This window comes from Balaenoptera borealis (genome assembly GCF_965194805.1).
Source record: "Balaenoptera borealis genome assembly, chromosome: 8".
NCBI lineage: Eukaryota > Metazoa > Chordata > Mammalia > Artiodactyla > Balaenopteridae > Balaenoptera > Balaenoptera borealis.
The window spans coordinates 9,043,232-9,066,777 of record NC_138865.1 but is presented as its reverse complement, the minus strand read 5'-3'; the positions used below and the strand labels follow the sequence as shown (position 1 = coordinate 9,066,777).

The window sequence follows — 23,546 nt, the reverse complement described above, 5'->3', positions numbered from 1 at the left end:
GGGTCATAGAACGAGCCAGACCTTGCACCTCCAGTTGAAACCTGGTCGGCTGCCGCTTACCGGCTGTGGGATGTTTATGTGAAAAAACTTGTGGAGAGGCCTTGGTTTCCTCACCTGTAAAATGGGGATGGCATCCCTGTTGTAAAATTGTTGTGAGCAACATCTGTGTGCCCATGTTCATAGCAGCTTTATTCACAATAGCCAAAAGGTGGAAGCAGCCCAAGTGTCCATTGACAGATAAATGGATAAACCAAATGGGGCACATGCAAACAATGGAATGTTATTCAGCCTTAAAAAAGAAGGAAATTCTGACACGTGCTTCAACGTGGGTGAATCTTGAGGACATTCTGCTGATGAAATAAGCCAGTCACAACAGGACAAATACAATATGATTCCACTGACATGAGGTACCTAGAGGAGTCAAATTCACAGAGACAGAAGTAGATTGGCAGTCACCTGGGGCTGGGGGAAGGTAAAATTGGGGAGTTAGTGTTTAGCGGATATGAAGTTTCAATTTTGCAAGATTAAAAAAAGTTCTGGAGATGGAAGATGGTGATGGTAGTACAATGATGTGACTGTACTTAATGCCACTGAATTGTACACTTAAAAATAGTTAAGCTGGTAAGTTTTATGTTTTGTGTATTTTACCTCAGTAGAGAAAAATTGGGGAAAAAAATTAATGAGCATTGAAGAACACCCAGTAGGTAAAGTGCCTGCCATATTATCAGTGTTCAGTAACTAGCAGCAGCTTTTACTAGGGTTTGGGATTATAACTAATGGTTGTGTGATATCTCATCATGCGGCTGTACCATAATTTGTTTCTTTTTTGTTTGACTTTTGGATTTCTTATAGTACTCCACCATTGTAGCAATGATGGAATGAATTTTCGTATTTGTGTATGTCTTTTCTATTATTTGGGGTTTATATCTTTGAGGTGGATTTCCTGGGTCACTTAATCAAGGTGAATTAATCTTAGTCTTTGGGGCTCTTGCTTCTTATGCCCATGGGGTTTCAGAAGGGTGCTGTCGTTTTCAGTGTCACCACCCAAGTAAGGGTGCCAGCCTCACAGTGTCCTCATCAGCACTAGGCACAATTTTAAGCAGTTTTACAAAATGAAATGAGTAAGAGATGGTGTTTTAATGTTTAATATACATTTGTTTGCTTTTATTTGATCACTGAAAATGTTGAGAACTTTTCATGCCTGGATCTATATTTATTTTTTCCAATGTGTATTGCCTGTTTACATCTTTTGCCTATATTTCTAGTGTGGTTTCAATGCTTTTCTTATCAAATGTTTTTTTGTCATGTTTGTGACACATTGTTGCCATTTTTAATATTCAGACAGTCTTACTAGTTATGTAGTTAAATCATTCATTTAAACATTTCAGAACACAAAATTATAAGATTTTAAAGTAGATCAAAAATGGTTTTGCAATAACATGGTTATTATACTTAATGAATCTTCTTCCCATAATTCCCTTATCATTCTTTTCATACCTATTAGCATAAAATCTGTTTAGATGTTAACTTACATGACTATAGTATTTGAATTAAAATTATGTAGGCTGACCAATTGAGAATAAAATATTAATAACCCAATATAAAGAACAAAAATTAGAGAAAATAAAAAATTAAAATTATTAATAAGCATGACATTTTTTACCTCACTAATAATTAAATTCATTAAAAATAAAATGATAGGATACTATCTTCCATCTATAAATTTGGTAGGGATTAACAACATTGTGATGGTGACTGAGGCTGACCCTCAGATATGCTGCCAATGGGGAGAGAAAATTGGGTCAACTTTAATGAATAGCAGTTTAGCACAAGGTATCAAGTATCTTTAAAATGTTCATAAACATTGATTTAGAAAATTCCCTTATATAACTAAGGCTAGAGGCAGCCTCAAAATGTAGAAAAAATATTTACATTCATAGATAAAAATAGGATTCAATACAAATGCCCAATGACAGGGAATGATTGAATAAGTAATAGTACGGCCATCTTTGGAGTGTTATATAGTCATTATAAATGGTATTTCCTAAAAATTTCAGTGATATGGGAAAACACTCACGATATGCTAGTAAGTGGAAAAAGCATGATGCAGTGATTACAATAAAACAAATTGTGTGTCACAGTGCGAGTTTGTGTGTGTTTTGTGTGTGTATGTATTTCGTACGTATCTAGAAAGAAGTGCGTAACAAGTATTGATAGTACTTATGTGGTAAGCGTATGGGTGATTTTTATTTTCTTTTCTATATTTCTGCACATTTTTTAAGCTTTGTATTGTTTGCAAATCATCGTTTCTACAATCAGAAATTTTAACTGCTAAGGAAGACTAAAGATAATAAGTAGATCTCTCTCCTTTTCTGGATTCATGTTCCCTTTGCTCTCTTCGCTTTGATATATTGGACAGAACCCTGGACAAGAAGTCAGAAGGTGTTTTTTCAGGTTATGGTCCAGAAATTTGCTAGCTCTGTGACCTTGGGAAAAATCTAACTCATATGTACCTGTTTGCCAGTTTGTAAAATGGGGATTTCTGCCTTCCCTGCGTGTACAATTGGAGGGTTGTAAGAATTAAGGTGAGATTACCAACATAGGGGAAAACACTTTTGCAAACTAACATGCAAGTTCAAAGGATTCCCCAGACCACTGGGAGGTCTGATAATTTGTTAGAAGGACCCACGCAAGTCGAGAGCTGTTATCCTCACAGTTATAGCTGATTACAGGAAAAGGATACAGATCAAAATCAGCTAAAGGAAGCGTCACATAGGCGGAGTCTGGAAGGGTTCCAGTGCAAAGCCTCTGTGTCATCTCCCATGCAGTCAGGATGTGTTACCCTCCTGGCCTCCACGTGTGACGATACGCAGAGTATTGCCAACCAGGAAGCTCTCCCAAGCTTTGGTGTCCAGAATTTTTAATTGGGCCTTCATTACATAGGTATGATTGATTGATTGTCCACATGGTTGAACTCAGGCTCTCGGTCAACCGATACTGTGTTACCCAAAGCCTCCACCCTCAGTCACATGGCTGGTCTTTCCGACATGGCAGCCTCTACCCTAGGACTGTTGGCAGCCCTACCCTGGGATTCAGTGTGGCTAGCCCCACCCTAAGAGCATAGGCGTGGCCTCTCTAAATTAGGACACTCCTATCAGGTATGACCTAGATTACCTACCAGAGCTAAGGCAGAGGCCAGCTACCTGTTTGGGCAAGGCTAAATTCTTTACTACACACAAGGTGACTGAAAGAGATGGAAAACAAATTTAAACATAGAGGTGATGTTAGTATGGAGGGGTCTATTATTTACCGTGTTCTAACACCGTAAAATAAGAGAGGGCATGAATTCCACAGGTACAAGTGGTACTGCAAGTACCCGCTTCCCTGATCCTTAGAACCTGGGGGACCACCTTTGAGAAGGGAGTGTGCTAACAGCGGGGGCCGCAGAGAGGCTTTTGCTACAGTAGTTGTTTACCACAGAGACGAATTAGGCTGAGAAAACACTTAACTGTCCTGCTGGGTGTATGAACCTGACCCTCGCCTCAGTGTTAACAGCACAGCAAATATGTCTCTCTGTTAACGAATTTATCTAATGTGAACGAGTTATAAGCCTGTTTTTTTCTTGGGTTTCTCTATCTGGCACCATCTCCCTCTGTAGTGCAGCTGAGCTTACTACGCACAGAGAAGGGGGGGGTTGATAAAAATAAATTGGCTCGTTCCCCTTTGCAGAGTTTCAAATCTCTAGCACCATGTCAGGTTGGATCCATAAGGCTTTGTAAGAGTGAGATTAGAAAAATGAAAACCCGAGTTTATTTTCTCATGGAATTAAAAAAAAATTAGAGCACAATGAAGAGAAATCATCATCCTCAGGAAACTTGCTCGAGGACAACCGTGTGCTTTTATGGAAAAAGAACCAGCGACAGAGGCTTAGGATGAAAGCATTAAAGTACAATTGTGCTCCCAGCCTGCCTTCAGAGGGAAGAATTTCAGCCTTTGTCTAGTGGTTTTTTGGAAACAAATAACTTGTCATAAATTGATGTTGTCAGTAAATTTGGGTTGTACGTTCTGTTTCTTTCAAGGCAAAACTGGCCACGCAGAAGTAGTCCGAGTGGTATACCAGCCAGAACGCATCAGCTTTGAGGAGCTGCTCAAGGTCTTCTGGGAGAATCATGACCCGACCCAAGGTAGATGAGTGAGCCAGTATTTAATTATCTTACTAATTACAGCTGAGATAATTAGTGTTTGAGCTGCATGGAAGAGATGAACCTTGAAATCACACAGGAGCTCAAGAATATGATTGCAGACATTTATTGACAGAGAAGGGGAGGGGCTGGGGAGAAAGAGGGCGAGAGAATAAAGGCACAGCCACTGTCTGCGCCCCTCCCCCCTTTACAGCTGTCAGGGGTGGGAAAATTCCCACAGAGAAAGACACCAGACAATAGAGATTCGTTCACCTTTGATTATTGCATTATTCCTCCTTAATGCAGTCTTTTGTCTACAAAATTAAAGTGTCTTTCTAGCAGCTCCAAAGTTTTCCTGATTTATGGTTCCTTTATTTCCCTGAATTTATTTAGCCTTTCTCATCTTTTGACATTATCAGCCTTTTTTTTTTTTTTTTTTCTTTTAAATGTCTGTGGGTGATTTAAAAAAAAAGAGAGAACATAAAGGTAAAATGCAGTATTCAGTGGTTCTACAATGCTTGGGTTATTTAAATATTTCATTTGTCTTCTTTGGAATTTATTATATGGAGATATTAATATATTTGGGCTGTAAACAATGGTGGTCAGGAATTTTATTTGAATGCACACACAAGCAAAAATCTCATGTTGGCAAATATCATTGTAATATTCAATAATGGAGTAATTTCCAGATTTCATCTTAACAGCCTTACAAGCACTGCTTTGCCAGTGTGATGATCTGATATTATGAGGCTTATGAACTGAAAAGTCCTGTATATTCGATGTGATTTTCATTTAGCAATCGGTCTATTTAACGGAAATATTTTCCCTTTGGTGTCAGATTTTGGGGGAGTGGGTACGCCATGTTGGCTATTTCCTGATGAATGGATGTGTTTTTCCAAATGTGCATTGTGCTTTGGGGTGGGACCTTACCAAGACCCCAGCAGCATAGGTTGGTGAGTCCTGAGTTCTGGTTCCACCTAATGCCAGGGTGGTTTGCCAGAGGGCAAAGGTCAGAGCTAAGGCAAGAACAGCAAAATGATCGATGAGCCAGGGTCAGGCAGGTCCAGGATCCAGGTACATCCAGCAGGGTGGGTAAAGGCCGGGAAGGAGGCCAGGAGCAGGCTCTCCATGACAGTGAAGTCTGGTTGACATGGGGGGATGAGTCCCTGGTGGGGGAGCAGTGAGGTATGGGGCAGGGGAGGTAGAGGACTGATAGGGCAAGAGTACTATCATCAGAACGTTCTGATGCCACCCCCGTTTGGACTACTGGACTGTCACATCATATGAGAACGGCAAGCCTAATGGCTTAGACACGCATGGCTCAAAGGGAAACTGGTGAGCATCATAAATAAGGGTAGTGACGGCCAGGAACTCATGCCGGGAAGCCTTTGGTCCAGATGGAGCAGCCATTCAGCCTCTTGGCTCTAAAAACCGAGGGTCAGGCAGGATGCTGAGGGCACCAAAGTTCTAAGTGGAGACACCTATCAGGAGCCCAGGCAAGCCTGAAGTCATGGAGGAGACAGGCTCCCCGCAGGCCCACAAGGCTGGGTATGTGGCCTTGGCCTGGCCACCCGTAATGCCACGTCCCGATACAACCACCTTATGCTCGGCCCCCGCAAAATTTCAAAGAGGGTGAAGTCTGTCATCCACTTCTCTCTCCTTACTTCTCTTAATGTCTTACCCATTTTATCACATCTTTACTGGCACACCTCAGTTATTAGGTCACTAGTTCTGGCCCCTGAATCTCAGGGGAATTCCCTCTTCAAAAGAACTTTAGGAGAACCTCTTGTTCTCCCCATCCCATGGGTCAGATTTGTCTCAACTTTGCCTGAGTCCTCTTTGAAATTCTTGGTTTACTATCTGTATTAATCTGCTAAGGCTGCCATCATAAAGTATCACAGACTGGGTGGCTTAAACAACAGAAATTCATTTTCTCACAGTCCTGGAGGCTGGGAGTCTGAGTTGAAGGCATTGGCAGGGTTGGTTTCATCTTGGCTTGTCGATGGCTGTCTTTTCCTCATACAGTCTTCCCTCTGTGTGTGTCTGTGTCCTGACCTCCTCTTTGTATAAGAACACCAGTCAAACTGGATTAGGGCCCACCCAAATTACTTCATTTAATCTTAATCTTTAAAGGCTCTATCTCCAAATGAAGTTACACTCTGAAGTATTGGAGGTTAGGGCTTCAGCATGTGAAGTGTGGGGAGAGGTGGGACACCCTTTAGCCCATAACACTGTCCAATAATGTAATAGGTTGATGTGCTGTGCTTCCAGAGGTATTTTTTTTTCTAACAGGGTGTTCATAGGCTCATAGGCTGGAAGAGACTTTAGAGGTCATCTGGTTCAACTCCAGCTTCAGTTCTATGAGTCAGAAGATGAAGTTGGTAATGATGGAATGATGGGGGTCACAGACAATGGGACTGGAATGTCGAGTGACCTATTTTTTACACTGATATTTTGGACAAATTATACATGTAGGAGGAGAGTTTTTCTACCCTTGTGTATATTTGTTTCTGCTTAGAATAGTGCTTCATGTAATATATACAGTCACACATATTAAATCACAAGATTTCTGATCTTCCCGCATTATTATTAGAATTACTTTTTTAGATAGTCCAGTGTAATGGGCCATGGTAACAATCTTCTTCTGCCTTGTAGGGTTTCCTAGGACCCTTCTGGAAATAGGGCCAATGGAGTGATCATATGATCCAGGCCTGGTCAATCAGTATCTTTTCCTATTGTCAACAATGTTTGATCCAAAGAACAGGCATGTGACCCAAGCAGACCCAGCTAGAGTCCTTCCCTGGGACTGTCGTATGTTCTCAGTTTGTTGCGGCTGCCGGGGTGGGTGCTCTGTATGGGGAATGACGTGCCCACCAGAGAAGCGAGGGAGGAAGATGAGCAGAGACGCTGAGAGATGAGAGATGCGAGGAGAAAACCCTCAGGAGGCTCTGAGGCCCTGGGACTCCTCATTCCTGCAGCTCCTCCTGCAATTCTGAGAGCTCGCCTGTGAGCTCTTCAAGCTAGGACAGCTACTAGGTATTCCCTTCCTTTTTTTAACTTGAGCTAGTTTGTTGGCTTTCTATTACTTCCAACAACAACAAAAACCCTAACTAATCCACTTACTCAATTTAAACAATGAGCATTATGCTCGATCATTATATTCAGTAACTGTTAGTTAACCATGTTCATCTGGCTCCATAAATCAGAGGTCTAAAGCCATTTGAATGGTTTTATCATTGACTCAGACACCGAGGGGCGGACACTAGAAATTGTTTCTTCAAGACCTGTTGGTGGTTTGATTGGAGGTTTCTTGGTAATTCAGAATTAGGATTTAGGATTTGGGACATATGGCCTGAGAACATATCAGATGCCTTTTCAATATTTCTGAAGTATTGTGAAAGGCAAGCATTCATTAATGACATTTATCTTGTGTCTGCTCTTTTTGCCAGGTATTCTGCTAAGTGGTGCTAGATCACTAAGTGGTCTGGAATAAGCAGCAGTAGCCAACATTTTGGTTAACACACAGGGAAGATACATTTCTATAGGAAGAAAATAGTTAAATCCCAATAAACTGAGATCAAATGAGCATTCACATAAATGTGTATAAGATCACAGACCAAAATGTTAACCTGAAATAATTAAAACAAGTATTGGTTAACGCTGGGAGATTAAAAGCAAAAATGTAAGTTCATAAGAAGTCTGGTATCAATGGATTTAATATTTCCAGGGAACTCTGAAGGTCTAAAACGTGTAATCATGTAATTTTTCTGAGGTAAGAATTTGAAGTCCACTTGCTAAAGGATGGGCATGCAGCAGGAGATAGCTGAGCTGCAGGTGAACTTGGCCATCTGAACACAACTTCTTAATTCTCTACCTGAAGTCACATGGTGACTCTTATCGCATTTCACAGTGAAAAGTGGCCCAGAAAAGAAAAGCACCCAGTAGAGCAGGTGGGGGAAGTAGAGGCGTGTAAGACTGATTACTCTTACTCAGAAAATGGACGTTTGTAAGGACAGAAGCATGTTGGCTTTGGTGGAGACTCTGGTCTGTGAAGCAATAGTCCATTGTAGGTTCTTTTCAGAAACAAGAGTAAGTGATTCCTCCACCTGCATGAAGAATGCTCTTACCTGTACCAGAATTACTTATCAACAAACAGACAAAACTTAAGTAAAAGTTGAGATGGCATTGATCTTTGATGTGATGATAGGCCCGCCCCGGACACACACGATTCTCAACAGCAATAGGCCTCAAGAGAAATGTATTTTAATTAGCATGTTGAAAGGCTTTACTGCCTTGTTTATAAAGTTAGGAAGGATTTGCAGGGGCCACTAAAAATCTTTAGTTATAATTTACTTCATTTTGTGGGAGAAGCAATCTCCTAGAGTGGTATTAGCAAATGCGGGCTTCTTGCTAATGACAAGGGTCTAATATAGTAGAAACAGCAAGGATTGAAGCTTAAGTTCCCTTTCAATTAAATCAGATCTTCACGGTATAGACCAGACAGAGAAAATCCTGCACGTTCTTCCCTGCTTGAGGGTACTAAAGCAGCTCTCACGGCATCTGTCCCAGTGGAAAGGAGGAAATCCCCGTGGTCTGCCATTTTGAAGGGAGCAGAGCTGGTAAGAGCTATCAGAAAGTGTGGGCTTGGGCTTCCCTGGTGGCGCAGTGGTTGAGAATCTGCCTGCCAATGCAGGGGACACGGGTTCAAGCCCTAGTCTGGGAAGATCCCACAAGCCGCGGAGCAACTAGGCCTGTGAGCCACAACTACTGAGCCTGCGCATCTGGAGCCCGTGCTCCGCAACAAGAGAGGCCGCGATAGTGAGAGGCCCGCGCACCGCGATGAAGAGTGGCCCCCGCTCGCCGCAACTGGAGAAAGCCCTCGCACAGAAACGAAGACCCAACACAGCCATAAATAAATAAATAAATAAATTTAAAAATGGTCCACATCAAAAAAATCTTTAAAAAAGAAAGTGTGGGCTTTTAACGATATAGGGGGCCCAAGACCCGTGATTCCACAGTCAACAGGCAGTGAGTCTTGAGAGGGGGCTGCTCAATGGATTAGCTTCGGGTGAAGTTTACAGATGACCGGCCAGTAAATGGAATAGTCTTTTTGCTGAATTTACCACGAAACCCCTGCTTTTGCCGAAGCATTCAGATACCACTGTTAAAGCTAATACGTCCTGTTCTGGCTTTGTCTCACTCATGGGACAAATAGAGTTCCTCCAGGCTCCTTCCTGACCGTGTGGTCCCCAAACTCCCCCAGTCTCCAGACAACACGGCAGAGCCCGACAGTTAGATTTGGGTTCTGGCACCAGATGGACCCCTTCCCAACCTCACGACCTTGACCAAGATACTTACTCCGTCTGAAACTCTGTTTTCTCATCTACAAAAAAGGGATAGTGATATCTATCCTGCGTACTTCTTGGGTTGTCATAAGAATGAAATGAAATTATGTGAAAATCACTTGAAAACGTCAAGAACCATGTAGGTGGCCGCTTCGTAGTTGTGTTCTTCTCAACAGAACAATACAACTTCACCAGTTTTATTTAGTTATTTTTATATCCTTGATTTCTGTGGGAAAATATCTACCCTCTGCTTACTAAAGGGTGAGGCTTCTACCCACAAAGGTTCTTTTGTACTTCCTGCTAGTTGAAAAGATTTCAGCATTGTCCGTGTTCTCGTTCTGTGATGAAACTGCTGGTGGTGATGGTGATGAGGTTGGTGGGCAAAAACCGCCTCGTGTTTGCTGCTGGCCCAGTGCTCAGAAGAACCACATAAGATCCCAGCCTCTCATGCTTGCTCTGTAGCCCTGTGCCTAGCATGCTCTGTGCATGAATTCCATCGTTTCGGTCCTCCTCTTCCTGCCGGAGGAGGCAGGGCCCAGACCCTGTACCTTGAGCCAAGCCACAAGCACACAAGTGCACAATGTGGAGACTCAGCTTTGCCTGACTTGATCCCATAAACCTGACTTCTCGATTCCAACCTCTTTCACTCTCCTCAATCCTGGGGAAAGGACAGCACCATTTATGAAGCACCCCTTACGGGCCAGTCTTAGTGCTTAGATGCTTTATACCTATCATTTCATTTAACCCTTACCATAATCTCATGAATTGGGGTTCACTGTCTTCGCTTAACAGAAGAGGAGAAATGAGGTTCCAGAAGACTGACAGTCTTGCTTGATGTTGTTGGCAATATTTGGACACAGCTCTGACTAAAGCCCAAATCTGTTTTCTTTCCCCTACACCAGAGGGGTCCATGCTTCTTGACTAGGAGGACCTCTTCTAAAGATAAACATTTTTCAGGATCCCCCATGTGGTATAGTTGTGCCCTTAGTAACCTTTTTAAAGCAAATATATGAAAATGCTACTGCAAATTTAATCACTTTAAACTGAATGCCTGTTTTATTAACTAGCACAATGTCACATAGCTCTGGAAAATGGAAATGCCCACATGCATAATGCATTCCACAGCCTCTAGGCCATGCCTGCTGCACAGTTGGATTTGTGGACCTCTAGTAGTAGCTCCCGGCCTTCCCAGGGGCTGGGGCCGCAGGTGGGGAACTGCTCTGGTGAGTGGTGGCCTTTCTGCAGAGGCCTTCTGGCTGTGACTGCGAGCTGACCCCAATATCAGTTTCCCTACTTTTGAAGGATTGGAATTTTAGCTGGATGTGCAACCACCAATAAAGACTAAATTTCCCAGACCCCTTATGACTAAGTATAGCCACATGTCTGAATTCTGACTACCAGAGCATGAGTACCAGTGATGGTGTCAAATTCTGGGTTCGGTACACTTAGAGGAAAGGCCATTCTCCTCTTCTTTCTTCCTTCCTGCAAGTTACTTGTGGATGCAGTGATGAACCGTCTTAGACCAAAGGGGTGGAGGCCTCACCCTTGTAACTGAGGAGCTACAGGATCGAAGGCTCCAGAGTCAGTATCCCAGGCTGGACTCTTTAGGCAAGAACTTCTTTAAGCTATTGTTATTTTGGTTCATTTTAGGCCTTCTTTTCTTTTTCTTTTTCTTTTTTTTTTTTCTTACAACAGCTGAACTAATCCTTACTAAAATAGCCTTCAACTGTAAGCTGGTGATGAACTCCCACTCACTCCTCTGAAGATCTTAATTAAAATGCTTCCTTAATTAAAACAGCTTTAATCAAATCTGTTAAGAGTATGGACTCTGGGGTTAGAGGATATGGCTTTAACCAGGCCTGCCACGTACTAGCCATGTGGCCTGGGGAGGTTATGTCACTCACTGCCTCCTTTCTCTCTGTCTCTGCCTGACCACTGGGTCGTGGCTCTCATTACTCTCATCTGGCTGTCACAGTCGCCTCCTGACTGGCCTTGCCCCTTTCCCAATCCAGTACCCATAATGATCCGCCAAAAATACGAAACAAAAGTATGTCCCTCTCCTGCCTTTCCTTTGGGCTGATACACACTCTTTACCGTGGCAGCCTGGCCTGGGATCAGCTGACTGGCGCCTCCTGCTCCGGCCTCAGGCCCTGCCGCCCCTCCCCCTCCACACCCTCACCCACTGCATGTCTGCATCGTGGCCTTCATTCACCCCATTCCCGGAAGACACAAGCGCTCCCTTCCTGGGCCCATACCTACGGCTCCATCTGCCCACAGCTGTTGGCGTGATTGGCTCCTTCCTTTCCTTCAGCTTAGAGTCATGTCCTCAGAGAAGCCTTCGCTGACCCGCCCTAACTGAAGGAGGCTCTCCAGCCCTCCTCCCAGCTTTTGCCATCACTGCTCTCTCTTTTCTTCCTAACACTTATCACAGGGTGGACTGATTTGTCTGTTTATTGTTTATTAACTGTCTCCTCTTCTAGAAAGTAAGCTTCATATGAAATATTTTTTCATTGAACAAATGAATGAACGAACCTCAGTTTTCCCATCTGTAAAACGGTTCCTCTCCCATCAGCGTCCGTCAAGATGTAGGAAGGAATGTAGTCTGTTGTGCAGAGCCCAGTGCCAGGCACAGAATAAGCATGTCATCTATAATAGCCACCATCCTCATCCTGCCCATGTAAGAGCCATTTCACCAGCTCCCACTTGTTGGCCTTGCTCTCTCTTGAACCCCAGTATTCCTCCATTTTTTTCCCTCTCATTTTCCCCATCTTATGCTTTGAATACGCTTGATCATTTCCTGTGCTTGGTTCACACCCTTTATCCTCAATCAACTGCTCAGCATCCCTTTCCCTCCCACACCCACCCTCCACCCTCCCACGGGGAGCTCCCGGTTGCCCTCAGAAGCTTCATCTGGCTGTCCCCATGGGCCACACTGTCTCTGGTGTTGGTTTCATGGAGCCCTAGGACCACACACCCTGGCTTGCTGCCTCACCCTCAGAGCCAAGAGTAGGGGATTAATGTGGTTCCTCAGCCCGTGGTGGAGACTAGAGACCCCAAGGACTCTTCTCCATTCAGTGTCCGTGGACCGCACATCCCCCACCCCAGCACAGCCCCACACTCACTGTGCAGAATCGCTCGAGGTGCGCGGTTCCCAGAGAATCTGCGGTGGGGCTGGTCCGCGCCAACTTTAGCAGGTTTGCTTCATAGCCTCTTTCCAGGTGCACCATAGAGAAGCCAGTGCCTGGTGCTGTCTATCGGGGAATATTAATTGGAGAGAGAAAAATCCTCTTTTCCTTCTGTTTCTCATCAAGTTGGCAATTAAGTGCTGGTGTTCATATATTTGAACTGCCAAATTAATATCTGAACTTCGTTGTGCTGACCCTTTTAAGTTGGTCTTTTAAAATAAGTCACCAGTTTTGAAGGACTATCCTTTTTTTAGCCCACGTACAAGGAATCTATCATCTGCAAATAATTAGACAGTGGGAATTATATTGTATTGCTAATGAGCAGATGTGCATACTTATAGTGGAGGAACAGCTGCACACATACAAAATGCAAAAAAGACCCAAACCCAGCATTATGAATTCTGAAAGAGATTTCATTCTTTTAAGAATTTCAGAAACAGGAAAAAAAAGAAACAAAGAATTTAACTGATATTTTTCTTTATTAATTGTTCTTTCAGTCGTACTTTTCCTTGCATAACATTATCATATATGTACACAGTATCTTTGCTATTTGCAAATGTGCTATTTGCACTTTCAAATCCCTCTCTCATATAATACTATAGAGCTTATATTTAACATTTTTCCTCTGCCTTTCTAGTGCTTTAAGGGTTTGGTGCCTCCAGACTCAATGACAAGACTCCTACCGGGTATTTACTCTGGGCTGAGCATGATGCTGGGTTCTTATGTGCATGTGATCCCATTTGATCCTTAAAGTAACCTGTGAGTAGGTGGTCTTAAACCCATTTTACAGATGAACAGATAGGCCCAGAGAGGTGAAGTGATTTTCCATGAGCCAGTTAGTACTTTATTGTCAGAGCTGGGATTTGGACCTAAGAGTTCAACTTCAAACCTTGTGTTATTTCCATTGTGTGGTATGTGGTCCTACATTGTTACAAGATGCTATCAGCCAACAGAAAACACAACCACACCGTAACTGGAAACAGCAGCACATTATCCAATGAAGAGTATCTGTCCTAACAAGCTTCTTGTAATACATATTACAATTTTATAATCTGTTAAGGATTTTCAAGATTAAGAAGTTCAAATAGGCTTTTTTTTAGGCTATAAATCAAAATTTATTTGTAATGGATAGTGTGGTAGCAGAGGTTAGGAATGCTAATATCTTTTGGCAGCCTATACCAAGGGCAGGTATCCAAGAATTTCTTTTGAAAGATGTGATTAGGGTCAGTAAGTTCAAACAGGCTTTTGAAAACTTTCAGCCAGGAAGAATTCCACATATTTGAGATAGGAGAGTTTAGGTCATTTAAACTTTGCTGATCAATTCCTGAAATAATATAAAATCAATAAGAAGAAATGAAGTCAGAGGAATTACATTACTTCACATAAAAGAGTATTAAATTAGATAAGAGAAAAAAATCAGAGCTGATAACATTGGCAGGAACTAGAATTTCCAGGTTCTTAAATGGCAGGCTAGGCTATTCAGATCAACTTCTCATCAAAAGCAACTCAAAATGTTGGATAAGATATAAAAACATATTAAAAGCATCACATCAAAATCCCGACAAAATGATTAGTAATTACCATGTAAAATTGAAGGGAACAGAGGAATCCAGACTGGTAAGCAGAGGACTAAAACACCTTTGCTCTAGGGAATTTGCCAATTCCAGAAGAGTTGAGTCTTAAGGACCTTATTAAGCATATGGAGACTGTGACCAATGCAATTAAAGCACTCGATCTAATGGACACATATAAAACACTGTACCCTACACCTTTTAATCACACATGGAAATGTACTAAGCCATAGAGTCTCAATATGTTGCAGAGGGACTAAAATCATAGAGATTATGTTTCTCTTATCATAATGTGGTTATGCTGGAAATCAATAGCAAAAAGATATGTAGAAAATCCTTTTATGTTAGAATAGAAGAAATTTTCTAATTATCTTATGGATCAAAGATAAGCCATAATGGAAATCAGAAAATATTTTGAACTGACTGGTAATTAAAATACTACACTTCAAAACTTATAGGGCATGGCTAAAGCCGTTCTTAGAAGGAAATACAGAGCCTTAAATTCTTACATTAGAGGTGGTGCAAGACAGAGCTCAGCATCCATCTCAAGAACTTAGAAAGTCCACAACAACATAAACCAAACAATGAGGAAGAAAGAAATAATGAAGAACAGAAGTAAATGGAATAGGAAATAAAAAAGTAGTAGAGAGGATTAAGGAAGCCAGAAATTGATATTTCAAAATGGCTAATAAAATTGATAAAGCATTGGTTAGTTGATCAAGGAAAAAATGAGGTCACAAATACCCATTATTGGGAAGAAAAAATGGGCTATCACTGCAGATAGGCAACTTTACGTCAATACATTTGAAAAGTTAGATAATTAGATAAGACAGAGTGCTTAAAAATATAACAAAACTGGGAATTCCCTGGCAGTCCAGTGGGTAGGAGTCGGTGCTTTCACTACCGTGGCCTGTGTTCAATTCCTGGTTGAGGAACTAAGATCCTGCAAGCTTTGTGGCATGGCCAAAAACAAAACGAAACAAAACAAAACTGAATAGACCTATAATCATTAAGAAATTGAATCAGTATTTTAAAAGCTTCTCATAAAAATAACTCAGCTGCAGTTTTTTTGTTGTGTTATTTTTGTGGATCTTTAAAGCTGATTCTGATGTTTATTTGGAAAGGCAGAAGTTTAAGAAAAGCAGAGACACTCTTGCATAAGAACAAGAGGATGGGAGGATTCGTTCTTCCAGATATCAAGATTTATTATAAAGCACATACTACCCAAAGCAATCTACAGATTAAATGCAATCCCTATCAAAATACCTATGATATTTTTCACAGATCTAGAACAAATAATCTTAAAATTTATATGGAAGCACAAAAGACCCCAAATTGCCAGAGCAAGCAATCTGGAGAAAAAAGAACAAACCTGGAGGTATTGTGGTCCCTGACTTCAGACTGTAACACAAAACTACAGGAGTCAAAGCAGCATGGTGCTGGCACAAAAATAGACACATAGTTAAATGGAACAGGATAGAGAGCCCAGAATAAAGCCACGCACCTATGGTCAATTAAGCTGTGAAAAAGGAGACAAGAATGTAGAATGGAGAAAAGACAGTCTTCAGTAAGTGGTGCTGGGAACACTGGACAGCTACATGTAGAGCAATGAGATTAGAACACTCCCTAACAACACATACAAAAATAAACTCAAAATGGATTAAAGACCTAAATGTAAGACCTGAAACCATATAACTCCTAGAAGAGAGCATAGGCAGAACACTCTTTGACATAAATTGTAGCAATTTTTTTTGATCTGTCTCCTAAGGCAAAAGAAATAAAAGCAAAAATAAACAAATGGAACCTAATTAAACTTAAAAGCTTTTGCACAGTAGAGGAAACCATTGACAGAATGAAGAGACAACCTACTGAATGGGAGAAAATATTTGCAAATGATTTGACTGATAAGGGGTTAATATCTAAAATATGTAAACAGCTCATACAACTCAATATTGATAAACAAACAATCCAATTAAAAAATAAGCAGAAGACCTGAATAGACATTTTTCCAAAGAAGGTATACAGGTAACTAACAGGCACATGAAAGATACACAACATTGCTAATTGTTAGAGAAATGCAAATCAAAACTGCAGTGAGGTGCCACCTCACACCTGTCAGAATGACTAACATCAAAAAGTCTACACATAAATGTTGGCTAGGATGTGGAGAAAAGGGAACCCTTGTACACTGTTGATGGGAATGTAAAGTGGTGCAGCCACTATGGAAAACAGTATGGAAGTTCCTCAAAAAACTAAAAATAGAACTACCATATGATCCAGCAATTCCACTCTTGTATGTATATCTGAAAAAAATGAAAACACTAACTCAAAAAGATACATGCACCCCAGTGTTCATAGCAATGTTATTTACAATAGCTAAGATACAGAAGCAACCCAAGTGTTCATCAACAGATGAATGGTTAGAGAAGTTGTGGTGTATATATATACAATGGAATATTACTCAGCCATAAAAATGATATTCTTCCATTTGCAACAATATAGATGGACCTAGAGGGTATTTTATGCTTAGTGAAATAAGTCAGACAGAGAAAGACAAATATTCCATGTTTTCACCTATGTGTGGAATCTAAAAAATAACACAAACAAATGTATATAACAAAACAAAAACAGACTCACAGATATAGAGAACAAACTAGTGCTTACCAGTGGGGAGAGGGGAGGAGGGGGGCAAGATAGGGGTACGGGATTGAGAGTACAAACTACTATGTATAAAATAAATAAGCAATGAGGATATATTGTACAGTACAGGGCAATATAGTAATTATTTTGTAATTTTATTTTTTTTAACTTTGGAAAGTTGATATTTCATTTTTAAAAATTTTTTATTAAAGTATAGTTGATTTACAAAGTTGTGTTAGTTTCAGGTGTACAGCAAGTGATTCAGTTATACATATACATATATCCACTCTTTTTAAGATTCTTTTCCCTATAGGTCACTACAGAGAATTGAGTAGAGTTCCCTGAGCTATACAGTAGGTCCTTATTAGTTATATATTTTATATATAGTAGTTTAAATGAAGTATAGTCTATAAAAAATATTGAATCACTATGCTGTACACATGAAATTAATATAATATTATAAATCAACTATTATTCAATAAAAATAAGTTTAAAAAGAAAATCTAAAATATTGTAAGAAGAGTGAAAAAAAAAGTAAATTCCAAGTAGATTACAGACCTAAATGTGAAAACAAAACTACAAAACTTCAAGTAGATAATATCATTATGATCTTGGGTTTGAGAAGCATTTCTTAAACAAGATACATAAAGCACTAACCATAAGGGAAACTATTTGATAAATTTAACTATATTAAAATCACAACTTTGGTTCATCAAAAAACATCATAAAGAAAATGTAAGGATAGGGAGATTATATTTGCCAAAGTATTAATATCCAAGTTATATAAAAAGTAGATTTTAAAATTATCTCCAGTAGATTTTTAAAAATGCAGACCACTGAATAGAAAAATGGACAAAGGACTTATAGTGGTGAGGAAACATGAAATGGTAATCTATGCCATTATTAATCAAGGAAATGCAAATTAAGATCAAGTGAGATTTCATTACACACCAAGCATACCGACAAAAAGTGAAAAGTCTGACATTAACAGACTTTAATGAATTGGCAAGTATTTAGAGCTCTGAGCACTCTCATGAATTGATACGGGTTTATAAATTAATACACCTACTCTGGGAAATGGTTCAACATCTAGTTAAGTTGAGGACATGCAAAGCCAACAAGCCAACAATTTTATTTCTAGGTATGTACTCAAGAGAAATTTATACATATATAACAGAATGCAGGTCAAGAATGTACTTAGCAGCCCCAAGCTGGTAATGTTCATCAGCAGTAGAATGGATAAATCAGTTATGATCTATTCATACAAAGGGATATTACAAAGCAATGAAAATGAAGAAAATAGAAGAATCTCAGGAACATAACAGTAAGTTAAAGATTAAAACCACAGAATAACTTCATTGATGTAAATTTCAAAACTAGGTGATTACTGTTACAGAAATCAGGTGTGGGTACTACTGGAGAGAGGGAAGGTATTGTCATCAGTAGGGACACATGGAGGGCCTCCAAGGGTGCTGACAATTCTCTGTTTCTTGAGCTGAGTGGTGGTTATATGAGCATTCACTTTATAATAAGTATACTAATATTACATATTGCAACATATTATATATAGTATGATAGCATTAATGTAAATACTTTAATAAACTGCATTTATGTTTTATGAACTTTTGTACATTTATGTATCTTTCTGTAATCAGATCTAGAAATTACAAAGGTTAATATATTGATTGCTGTTCCTGTTAATAATATGAACAATGCCCATGATGAAAGAATAACTTTGTCAATGTGTGTGCATATGCGTGCTTGGTACTGATTCAAATGTAAACATCTTATAAATCTCATTTACATGCCTAATGTTCTGTAGGGGAGTACTTTGGCTGACTCATTGCTACAAAACTTTAGGATTTGGATAGGATATAGTGACATAGAAATTTTAATATTTTGAAAGTTTTCATACATTTTGATGATAATTTGAACATTTCAAGACTCATTATTTGGTCAAACTTGGGAGTTTGTAGCATAAGTGGATATGGAGTCCCAGACATTCTAAGAAAGATATCATAATTTAAAATACTTCCTTTGACTGACCAGAAATAGAATTTCTCTTTCATAAAAGGAAAAACTATACTAAGATAAATTTTTTTTGCCTTTTAGGAAGACATCACCACATCTTTTCAAAATAATTTATCTATGATTATAGAAGTAATGTTTTTTCATTACTGAAACCCTTCCTTTTAGGTACAGCGTGAATATTTGACACCTCTGTCATATAGCAATTTTCTTTTATCTCTTTTGAGATGCATTGCATTAAAAAATAGAAACAATATTGTGGAAATGGTAGGGAACACAGAATACTTTCTTTCAGAAGAGAGCCATGTAATATCTTTCATAGTTCACTATTTTCTACTTCAGTTTTTTTGCTTAAGTGATATATAATTTACAAATTGAGATAGTAGTGGATGAGAGCATGGCTCTGCAGTTAGCACTGCAGTTAGCACTTTGCAGATCCAGCACTGGCCCTGGGCAGGTGCTCAACCTTTCTCTGAGTGTTATTCAGTGTTTCAACTTTAAAATGAGATGTCATTTAAAATGGACAGAATTAATTTTCAGTCAGGTAATGTGAGATTATTCCATATTAATAAGACTTGTCTCAAACACCTGAGCTAAAGTCCGGGTGTGCCAGGAGGAAGGGTCACATGGGTGATAATAAGAGGTGCCAGCTGTTGCTGTGAGGGATGCAGGTTCATCTACCTGTTGGAGGACTTCAGAGTCCTGTGATGTTTTGCCCCCGTGGAGGCCCTATTCTCCAGCAGGAGGCAGGAGGTCATCCTTGAAGCAACACTCCACCAGTGCCACTCATCTGTGGTGGTCTTCCTGTGCCATCTCTGGGGAGGTGGGGTCAGTTTAAGAAGCAAGGAGTAGAGGTGCTGACTCTGTTCATGTATTTGGAATGTTTGAAGTTCTTTTTTTTCTTGCTTTTAAAAAAATTTTATTTTATTGATGTATAGTTGATTTACAATGCTGTGTTAGTTCCTGGTGTACAGCAAAGCGATTGTTATACATATATATAATAGTTTGCATCTGCTAATCCCAAACTCCCAATCCATCCCTCCCCCGCTCCCCCTTGGCAACCACCAGTCTGTTCTCTATGTCTGTGAGTCTGTTTCTGTTTCGTAAATAAGTTCATTTGTGTCATATTTTAGATTCCACATATAAGTGATATCATACGGTATTTGTCTTTCTCTTTCTGACTTACTTCACTTAGTATGATAATCTCTAGGTGCATCCATGTTGCTGCAAATGGCATTATTTCATTCTTTTTCTATGGCTGAGTAGTATTCCGTTGTACATATGTACTACATCTTCTTTATCCATGGAATGTTTGAAGTTCTGAGTCATTCATTGGTTGTTTCATTATTCATTGAGAGAAATTTTGAAGAAGCAATTAGGAATGTTCAAAATCTAGTAAACAGAGTTATAACAGCTAAGCCTCTGCTTATGCTAATCCCACAAAGTGAATTAAATACAGTGGAGATGTACCATCCTGAGTGCGACATTTCAGCATGTAGGCCAGTGGTCTTCCTCTGAGAATGGTGGCCCTTGGGCATGTGTAAGCCAGATGCTGACCACAAGAACTTTGATCTCATTAAGAGATCATTGTAGCAATTTAATAAACTCGTCTAATAATACTTTAATAAACATATCTAATAAGAGTTCATCTAGGAACCTAAACAACTAAAGTGATGGAATGTAAGAAACAACATAGCCCTGGAGGTGGGCAGTAAGGTGGCTTGAATGAGAGCAAAACTAGATGAATAGCTTGAAGTCTTAGGTTAGTTTCCCTAGATGCAGAGCCTGAGACAGGGATTTAGTACATGTGATTTATTGAGGAAAAAGAAAAGAACCTGTAAGGGAGTGAGGAAAGTAGGGTAGGGAAGGGGAAGAAGCTGAGCAAGGATGGGACCTCAGGTAGCCTGACCTTGGCCTGCTCCACAGCGGAGCCGGGAGAGGGGAATTATGGAGGTGTGGTCATATGACTTGTTTCACTCAATGAGATATGAGTGAAAGTATGGCTTGGAACTTCTGGGAAGTCTCTTTAAAGATAGAAGAAGTAGGAAGAAGTGTCCTTCTATTTTTCCTTTTTCTAATCTACAACTTGGATGTGACGGTTGTAGCACCAGAAGGCATCTTATGTCCTTGAGAATGAGAGCCATCTGCTAAGGATAGTTGTGTAGAAAGAAGAAATCTGAGTCCCTGGTGACCATGTGCCACCCGACCACCACTAGATCACCTAACTCAGTACCTTTCACTTAAAGTGAAAAAGAAATATAATTCTGTCTTGTTTAAGCCACTGTTACCTTTGTTCTCTGTTAACCTGATTGCAGTGCCTAAGTGGTATGGTGAGATGGGGCTGTACCAATTTTTGAGAGATATGAGGCTTTCTGAGAGATATGGTAAGATATTCTAGTCACCAGGAAACATGTTGTGATAACAACTTTAATGCTTCTTTTTTTCCTGCCCAAGCTATTAAATAAGACGGAAAAAAGGTGCTTTTCTTGCCTTCTCCATAAAATTGAGAACTTTCTCTCTTTCAGACTATATGCATGTTGATTTTAATTTGTGCTTATGTTCTTCTCTTCTTTGTGGACTTGCAATGTGTAGCTTAAAATGCTATTTTACCAAAAACGGAAAAAAAAGGTATTGTGTTCTCTAATGCAAATCTCTTAAATTTGGGAGTAAAAAGTGAAACCAAACTGGTAACCAATGAAATAAGCAGATGCAAATGAAAATATGAATACCAAAGACCTCTGATACTCTTTTATAACTGTTGGTTTCCACATATCCTAGAGCTTTCACTTTTCACATGTTGCTTCATTTAGCTGCTTTGAATATGTAGGCTTTTATAAGCAATGATATCAAAAGATGTAGTTCATTAATATACAGCAGTGGGTCTCAATTTTGCCCCCTAGGGGACATTTGGCAATGTATGGAGATATTTTTGGTTGTCACAACAGGGTGGATTCTGCTGGCATCAGTGGATAAAATCAAGGGATACTGCTACACATCCAACAATGCGTAGGACTGCCCCTCACAACAAAGAATTACCCAGGCCAAGATGTCAATAGGGCCAAAGTTAAGAAACCCTGATAGGGAATCCTTGGTAGTCATCCTTTTATTTTAACAGTTCAGATGCCCAACGATGTCTTTAAAATCACTTAAATTTCATTTCTAGTATATTAATTAATTTCTTAGCTTTTTCTTCCCTCTTTAAAATAGCCCAAGTACTCTTGCCTCCCTCAAATGACCTAGTTAACACTTTCCCTTGCTGATGCTTTATCATCTCCTGGTATGCAAAAGAGTGGCTGAGGTTTATGCTTAACCAAAATCACATGGAAGCAAATTTCAATGTAATTTCCTGGGGTGCCGGAGCTCATGTTCTTCTACTCCACCCTCTTGTCTCCATCCTATTCCTGGGGTGCCTGGATTAAAAAATCAGGAATTGAACACATTTTTATTCTAAATCCAATGGCTACTTGGAAGGAAATTTTACTTTACTTGCCTTCACTTTACTTTTCAAAGGCATCTTACTTCAGTGAATATTAATATGCAGAATAACTGATGAATGTACTGGCTTTCATAACATTTAAAGGAATAATAAACAAGTCGAAACTCTAAGTCTAGTGTGAAAAATATGAAAATGAGTATGTTTCATAGCAGGGAGTTGCAGCATTATATCACCTTTCTGCATCTGTCACCTTTCTGCATGATGTTCACTCTGCTCTGAGAATGGAAAATCTGAAAAACGATGCCCTTAGGCTTTGTTCACGGGAAGAAGGGTGAAATATTAGGCTTGCAGTACTGGGAACAATGATAGGATTATGTAGTGAAATGACCCACTATTGCAAGGAACTACCAGTTCATTTATTCAACCTACACAAGCAGAGACAGCCAGGAAACATTTGTTAAGCAGCCCTGAATTAGGGCTCTGCAGAAGATCCAGGTGTTCGTACTAGCTTTATCATCACACACCATGAAGTATCGACTCTAGATCAGGGAGGAGGCTGTGGAAAGGGAAAGAAAAACGTTACTGAAGGATTTTACAGAAAACAAAGGTAAAGCTAGGTGACTGCCTGGCTTAAGGCATAAAGGAGACTCAAATGAAACATGGATTACTACAAAATTGAAAGCTTGGGTTGCTAGAAGAATGGTCCAGTCAATGGATAGAGATGAGAATGGTGGGGGACAATGAAAGATAATGAGGTCAAGTTGACAATCCAGGGACGATGGAGCCTAGATATGTAAACGTCTAACGGGAATGTGGCTCTACATGGCTGATGCCTGGAAGAGAACTTGAATCACAAATTCAGACTTGTAAGTTCACAGCATAGAGAAGGAAGTTTCATTGGAGGACACATGGAAGGGAGGATGATGGACAGAGACCGAGCCCAGGAACATCTGTAGTAAGGAGGATGGTGGGGGGGAAATGGAAAAGCAAATAGACATAAAGTGGTCAAGAAATAGTGAAATTCTGAGGTGAGTACAGTGTTACAAGGCCAAGGGAAAAAGCATTTAAGGAGGGAAGGCGCTGTGAACACTGTTGGATCAGAGTGATTGAGAAGAATGAAGATAAAAGGGTAAAAAAATAGATAAAATTATTTTTTTTGA

General features: G+C 40.0%; 1 protein-coding gene across 8 annotated transcripts in view; it reads left to right on the top strand.

The window, feature by feature from the left end:
* The window catches only part of MSRA (methionine sulfoxide reductase A), a 380,733-nt gene that overhangs the window by 246,570 nt on the left and 110,617 nt on the right, over nt 1-23,546 (top strand). For all 8 annotated transcript variants that reach the window (XM_082402909.1, XM_082402905.1, XM_082402904.1 and 5 more), the window contains exon 4: nt 4,080-4,184. In XM_082402909.1, the coding sequence (XP_082259035.1) occupies nt 4,080-4,184 (105 nt within the window). The remainder of the gene's footprint in view (nt 1-4,079; nt 4,185-23,546) is intronic.